At 43.8% G+C, this 7,309-nt stretch overlaps 1 protein-coding gene across 1 annotated transcript in view; it reads left to right on the top strand.

Annotated features, from left to right (window-relative positions):
* The window catches only part of cdh11 (cadherin 11, type 2, OB-cadherin (osteoblast)), a 60,649-nt gene extending 54,731 nt beyond the window's left edge, over positions 1–5,918 (top strand). The window contains exons 13-15 of the mRNA XM_008290273.1: positions 198–449; positions 2,524–2,675; positions 3,472–5,918. Of these exons, the coding sequence (XP_008288495.1) occupies positions 198–449; positions 2,524–2,675; positions 3,472–3,834 (767 nt within the window). The 3' untranslated portion in view covers positions 3,835–5,918. The remainder of the gene's footprint in view (positions 1–197; positions 450–2,523; positions 2,676–3,471) is intronic.
* The last annotated feature ends 1,391 nt before the right edge of the window (positions 5,919–7,309 follow it).

Consider the following 7,309-nt stretch of genomic DNA (forward strand, 5'->3'; position numbering starts at 1 on the left):
ATTTGACAAATGTGGAGCAAATACTGTACAGTTCAACTCTGAAGTAATCTGATTACTGTGGGGTGTACTCTAAGTGTGTGCGTTGCCGTTGGCTGCTTCCAGTCCCAGCTGTGTACATGGTGTGTTTTATGCTCTGCTGCTCTGGTAGTTGAGGGGAACACCTTCCTCCACTCACCAGCACGTCTTTCTCTCCACAGACAGCTCAGCCAGCATCTATGTGCTGCGTAAAGGATTCAGCCGACTAACGCAGGACGTTTACTACCTTCCCATCGAGATAAACGACAACGGCTTCCCGGCGATGAGCAGCACCAACACTCTGACCATCAGAGTGTGTTCCTGCGACAGCAGAGACACCATCCTGTCCTGCAACGTGGAGCCGTACGTCCTGCCTGCCGGCCTCAGCACCGGAGCCCTGATCGCTATCCTGGCCTGTATCGTCATTCTGCTCGGTAAGGAGCTCAAATTTAACTTACAGCTGCAGATTTCTAAGTTTGGGAACACTGTAAGATGTCCTGATTGAAATGTAAACCTGATTGGAGCCATCCAGCGGTGTGTTTATGAGCCCTTTGACCTTAGCTGTCACAGACACACCTGATATTTGCTCTGAGGTGAAACGTGAGCAATCAACCAGGCTCCAGTTTTGGATGTTTTTTGAAATGCACTGCATCATTTGAACTTGTTGCAGTGCCTCTAAAAAGTATGCACCGCCGTGGAAGTTGGAGGTTTCCTGCACAGCTTTACAACATTGAATCATGGTCAGTTTGATTTATAGATGTCAAAGTGAAGACAGATTCCTACAAAGTAATGTCAGTTAATTCAAAATAAAAAATTTAAAATCAGTGTCTGCATCAGTGTTCTCCTCCTTCAGTCAGTGTTCAGTAGATGAACCTTCAGGTCCATCTTTGATCCTGTTGGTCTCCATCAGTCTGAACATCTGGACGCTGCAGCTTCACCTCATTCTTCTGAGACTCTGTCAGGTTCCACAGAGATCATGAGTGAACAGAACTTTTCCGGTCCAGACACTAATTCTCAGTTGGATTGAGGTCTTGACTCTGACTGGGCCTCCAGAACGTTCACCTTGTTGTCTTTAAACCATTTCTGTGGAGCTTTGCTTCGGCTCGTTGTCTTGATGGAAAACAAATCTTCTCAAGTCTCAGTTCTCCTGCAGACTGCATCAGGTTGTCCTCCAGGACTTCTCTACACTTTGCTGCATTCATTTACTCTCTTTAACCTTTACAAGCCTTCCAGGGCTGCTGCTGAGAAGCATCATGATGCTGCCACCACCGTGTTTCATGGTAGCGATGGTGTGTTTGTGAGGATGTTCAGTGTTTGGTGTCCTCCAAACATAACATCTAGTCTGATGGACTAAAAGCTCCATTCTGGTCTCCTCAGACCAAAGAACCTTCTTCCAGGTGACTTCAGAGTCTCCACATGTCTTCTGGTGAACTCTAGTCCAGATTTAATCTGAGTTTTTTCCAGCAGAGTCTTTCTCTTTCTCTTCTATAAAGCTTTGACTGATGAAGAACAGACAACAGTTGTATGAACAGCCTCTAACATCTCAGCTGCTGAAGCTGGTAACTCCTTCAGAGGAGTCATAGAGTCTTGGTGGCCTCCCTCACTAGTCTCCTTCCTGTAGCTCCTTCAGAGGAGTCATAGGAGTCTTGGTGGCCTCCCTCACTTGTCTCCTTCTAGTACCTCCTTCAGAGGAGTCATAGGAGTCTTGGTGGCCTCCTTCACTCGTCTCCTTCTTGCTCGGTCACTCAGTCTTTGAGGACGTCCTGCTCTAGTCAGATCTACTCATGTTCCATATTCCTTCCATTCCTTAATGATGGATTTAACTGGACTCCAAGAGACTTTCAGTAACTTAATGTTCTTCTATCGTCCTGACTGATGCTTTTCAACAACCTTTTCCCAGAGTTCTTGGAGTGTTCTTCAGTCTTCATGGTGTAGATCTATCCAGTAATTTCCATACTTTAGTAGAAATCAGTTTTCACTTTGACATGAAAGCGTCTTTTTTTAAAAATTCCTGTCAAAAAGCCAAATTACATTGATCATGATGTCATACGTGGGTCTCCCGCCCAACCTGCTGAACTATCCGGGCGTCCTCGGTGAACACTTCTGATAGACGTTGTAGGATCAGAGGCCACTTGTGCATCACCATCGCTGCACTCTTGCGTAATCGTTCCACGTGGGCTCGTTCCTGTCTGATGAAGCTCGTCTTCTGTGTTGTTGCGGGGGCTGAAAATGTCTGCAATATGTTTCCAAAAACAGCGAACGTGTTGCATTACATTTCAGCCTTTAGTTTAGACGCCTGAGCGCATTTTAAAAGCCGTGCATGTTGACAGCCACCTACAGCTAAAATGGCATGTGTGTAAAGCACAACCCCACGATGATGAAAATCAAACTCTCCCACAGCGCGTACTAATTATCCAACGCTCCGGTGTTGTACTTTCTAGCAGCGATTGTGTGGCGATTATGTGTTCGCTAGACAGAATTTAAGGCCGTGTTTCTTCTGTTTGGCAGCGATCGTGGTGTTGTTTGTCGCGCTGAGGCGTCAGAAGAAGGAGCCGCTGATCGTGTTTGAGGAGGAGGACATCAGGGAGAACATAATCACTTATGACGACGAAGGAGGCGGCGAGGAGGACACCGAGGCCTTCGACATCGCAACGCTGCAGGTAGGAAACAGCACAGCGGGACTGACAGGCACATTATCGAAAAAAATATATATATCATCAAAATGACACCATTTGACAGAGAGAAATGTAGGATTTTTTAATTTCTGACGGTCATTGAACTACTCGTGTGTCTGTTCCATCAGGATCTAAATTGAAAATATTTAATGGAAACTGTTTTAATTAACCTTCTCATTTAAAGTGATTTTTGATGTGGACATTATGTACAGTTTTTTTTATGGTTGATATGTAAATCAGTACTTTCTTTTCTGTGATTTCACTCGTTATTGTGTGTAATTTAACAACAAAAAAAAACATTAAACTCACTGAAAAAAAATACAGAAATCCATTAAAACACAGCGGAATGCATTCAAAAAGCTAATGAACTGCAAATAAAAGGTAAATAATCATATTTTTCGCCAATTTATTTCTAAAAATACAGATTTTTGATGCCTTTTTTTTTGCTTGACACATAAATTATTACTTCTTTTTGTGATTTTGCAAGTTATTGTGTGTAATTTAATAAAACAGGAAAGATCTGAAAATTATCAATAAATTGTTTGTAAAAATTCAATAAAAACTAATATTTTTAAACACATTTTAAACCTGAGTTCCTACAGTGTTATTAACTATGACTGCTGTAATAATAAAGCTAAGATCCTTATCAATTAATCGATCGACTATAAATATTAAGGCTGAGATTCTGCAGTTTATACTAGTATGTATAGAAATGCAGTAACTCTTCAGAGCTTCATCGGACAGTTTCAAACCAGGTTCTTCTCTCTTTCCGACTCCTCAGAACCCCGACGGTGCCAACGGGTTCCTGCCGAGGAAGGACATCAAACCGGAGCTCCAGTATCCCATCAGGCCCGGCGGCCGTCCCGCAGCCAACAGCGTCGACGTCGACGACTTCATCAAGACCCGGATCGCGGAGGCCGACAGCGACCCGACGGCGCCGCCCTACGACTCCATCCAGATCTACGGCTACGAGGGCCGGGGTTCGCTGGCCGGGTCTCTGAGCTCCCTCGAGTCCGTCACCACGGAGTCGGACCTGGATTACGACTACCTGCAGAGTTGGGGGCCGCGGTTTAAGAAGCTGGCAGACTTGTACGGGACCAAAGACTGCTGCATGAACGATGTGGACGACGGCGAGGACTCTTAACAGCGGTCTCACCGAGTGGACGCCTCCAAACCCGGTCCGATTCCGCGAGGATTCGCTAACGGAGGGTTCCCGACCGACCGATCAGTTCATGCCAATTCGTCACCGAACGCTAAACAGCCCTCCTCCTGCTCCTCCTCCAAGTCGCTTCGTTAACGGACACATAACGAACGACTGGACTGTTCCCAAACTTCTTCCTCCGCCTCCCGCCGTCTCGTTCCCTCCCTCTGTTCCCACAGACTCGAGCATCGCAGGGCTGGAGATTTGTTCTGTCACTAGTTTGTCTGTTTGGGAGTAAATTTGATGGAAAAATTGTTGCTGTATGATCAAAACGACTTGCTTATAGCAAACTGTTTAGTTTATTAGAGGTTCTATATGCTTTTGTGGACTGGATTCTTCCTCGGCGCTTCCTGGGAGAGATTTTATTCCCTTCGCAGGCTCCTGAGCGGAGTGTTTTTACTTTAGTCGCCCTCTCAACGAAAGAGAGGAAATACAAGTAAGAATAAGTTTGTATGTGATCCAGCAACTGCCTGAGAAATGAAACATAAAAGACGTGTCAGTCGGGTCAAGCGGTTCAAACAAGATGATTTCTTTTTTTTAAGTTGTTGTGTGTGTGCCGAATCCAGCAGGTCCTGTTGTTAGACGGCGTGACCGACTCTGGGTTGTTGATGCTCTGAAGGCGCTCGCAGCTTCTTCACAGTATGGTGGCCTTATAATAAATAACCAACAACTCCAGGGGTAAACACAGCAGGAGGGAGCACAGAGACCGCTAGCTTCAGTAGCTGCACGGACGAACCAACACGACTGCGAATCTGTGAAAACGCTGCACAAACGCAACCGTTTTGTTTTTTCTAAAAAAAAAAAGAGAGACCGACTCGACGCGGATTCAATTACAAAACTGTGGATGATTCTTCGTTTTCATTCTTCACTGCAGAGAAGACGTGAAAAGAAAAGCCGCCCACATCCTCCCCCCCACTGTGTCCCCCTTCCTCCCCCCCTTCATCCCTCACCTGTCCACCAATGAATGATCACTTCCTCATTTGGAGTCCACCAATGATGATCAATCAGTAAAAGAAAAAAGAAAAAAAACCTGTGAGCTCTAAAAATCGCCTTAAACTTTAACGGACACTCTTTGCAACGCAGTGCATTCTCTTGTTTTTGTTTTTATTTTTTTTCTCCTCCTCCTTTTTTTCCTTTTTTTTGTAACTTGAAAAGTATATCCAGAACGCAAACTATTCTCCATGTTAGGTGTGTACAGAGCAGACGTGTGGTACTTCACTGAGGATCGCTCTTGGATCAGGATCGGCCGCTGCTGCCTGCTCCGTGCACGCCGGCCGGTCGAACGCGTTTCCACGGCGGCGGCGGCGGCGTCTGTTGTATCAACACGTGTCGCTCTCCCAACACAAGCCCAGTTTTCTGAGCCTCGTGCACGGAGGCCGACAGCAGGGCGTCCTTTTTAAAGAGTTCTTGTTCAATCTCTTTTTTAATGTTATTATATTATTATGATTATTATTATTGTTGTTTTCTATGATTATTATTATTATTATTATTATTATCATTATTATGCCAATAATTGTTCTTTCATTGGCTGCAGCTACACAGGAACTCGTTCAACTCTTTGCAGCTCACGTTTGCCCGAACATGGAGAGACTACCGAGTAATCAAGTTTCATTTCGGGCTAAAAATCTGCTGCCAAAAGTTAAATCTGAGCTCTGTGTGAATACAACCTCTCTCATTTCTTTGGTTTTTAGTTTTTCTTTTCTTCATTATTTGGCGTTTCTTCGTCGTTTCTCCCTGTTCGAGAGGAAAACTAGCAATCTGTGTTTGTTGCAGTGAGAGAACGCCTCGTTTTTATTCTCTGTCAAGTTTTATGGTACCGATTTGTACAATTTTAAAAGTTCTTATTTTAGTATACATGCAGAATATTCCAGTATTACAACAAAAACATGTTAAGAAAAATAAGATTAAAAAAAATGTTACAGCATCACACTTATATTTTCTGAACATTGTACTGTTGCTTTACTATGTGCTTCAATCTCCGAAGCGAAAAAAAAAACTTTGAAATAAATGCTCTTTTTATAAAATGACGCTGAGCTGTGTGTGAGGATCACCTCTGTGCTGCTTTCAGCCGATGTTGGGATGATGTCTTCCTGGGATCGAAGCATAAAAATACACTAAGTTTAAATCCAGTGCCATCAAATACGTGCTATAAGAGCAAGAGTCCTTCATAAAAACGGCATAAATCTTGCTTTTTCAGTCACAATAAATGCTGCTACAACAGTTTTTAATAATAAACCAAGTTATTCATTATAAAGTCGATGTTTATACATGATGTACGAGCAAAGTTCCTTCATGAAAACATATAAATTTGACTTTTTCAGTCGTCTTAAACATGCTACGACGTCAAATAATAAAATAAGTTAATTATGAGGACCATCACTTGCAATTAAGTACACAATAAAAGAGCAACTTTCCCTCATGAAACTATACAAAACTTGCTTTTTTGGTCACGTTAAATATACTACAATACTGTTACGACGGTTTCTATGACTAAAATAGGTTAATAATTATAACGAGACGATTCCAACAACACACTTGAACTTTGCTCAACTTTTTCAAACCGACGTCTTCCTGCAAGCGGCTGCAGCGACCAATCGAATGCATGTGATCTCCTAATGTTACAAAGGTCTGTGTCCTTTGTACGACAGGAGCTAATGACGTGCATATACACAAACGAGCTGCATTTGCAGGAATGCGCTGCAAAAACGCTGCACATCCAGTCCCAGGCCTCTAGGGGCAGTTTTTAAGCCTTTAGCTTCTCAGTCACTGTGATCATCTGGGTGCTGAAGTGTTTTACTGCCGCCTCCCTGTGTTCTCTCTGTTATTTATGTTTATCCACGGAGACCAGAGAATACAAACCTTTTCATACAGCTTTTCCCTCAACTATCGTTACTTGTCTTGCTCACTGTTGTCTGCCTCTCAGGTGTAAAGCTCACTGCTGCCCCTAGAGGCCTGATGCACCTCTGCTGTGTGACTGGATATGCAATATTTTCTTTTTGCATTTGTTTTCATTTATGCAGCGTTTCCATGTTTGCAGCACATTTCCATTTATGCAGTGCATTCATGTATATGCAGATCGGTGTAGAAGATAGATTAGTAGATTGGTGTAGAAGCACGTCTTTTGCCCCCGTCGGCCATCGTAGGAGAAGTGATCAAACTCATAACTCTGTTGGTCAAACCTTCTCAGACGTTAAACAACTCGCTGCCACCGACGCTGCTCCTCCTCCTGTTAGACTAAAGGACTCAAGAGTCTGAAGCCAAACTGGAAACTGTGTGAGAGCTCGTTGACAGCTCAACGTGTGGATGTTCAGAACATCAGCCGCTACGTTGAGCAACAGAGTTGTCAGTGTTATACGGGTCACTGAACCGGCTCTGGTCGAGGTTCTGTTCAGAGTTCAGGGTTGAAACCGGCACCGGT

Source organism: Stegastes partitus, unplaced genomic scaffold (assembly GCF_000690725.1).
Source record: "Stegastes partitus isolate 25-593 unplaced genomic scaffold, Stegastes_partitus-1.0.2 Scaffold664, whole genome shotgun sequence".
Taxonomy (NCBI): domain Eukaryota; kingdom Metazoa; phylum Chordata; class Actinopteri; family Pomacentridae; genus Stegastes; species Stegastes partitus.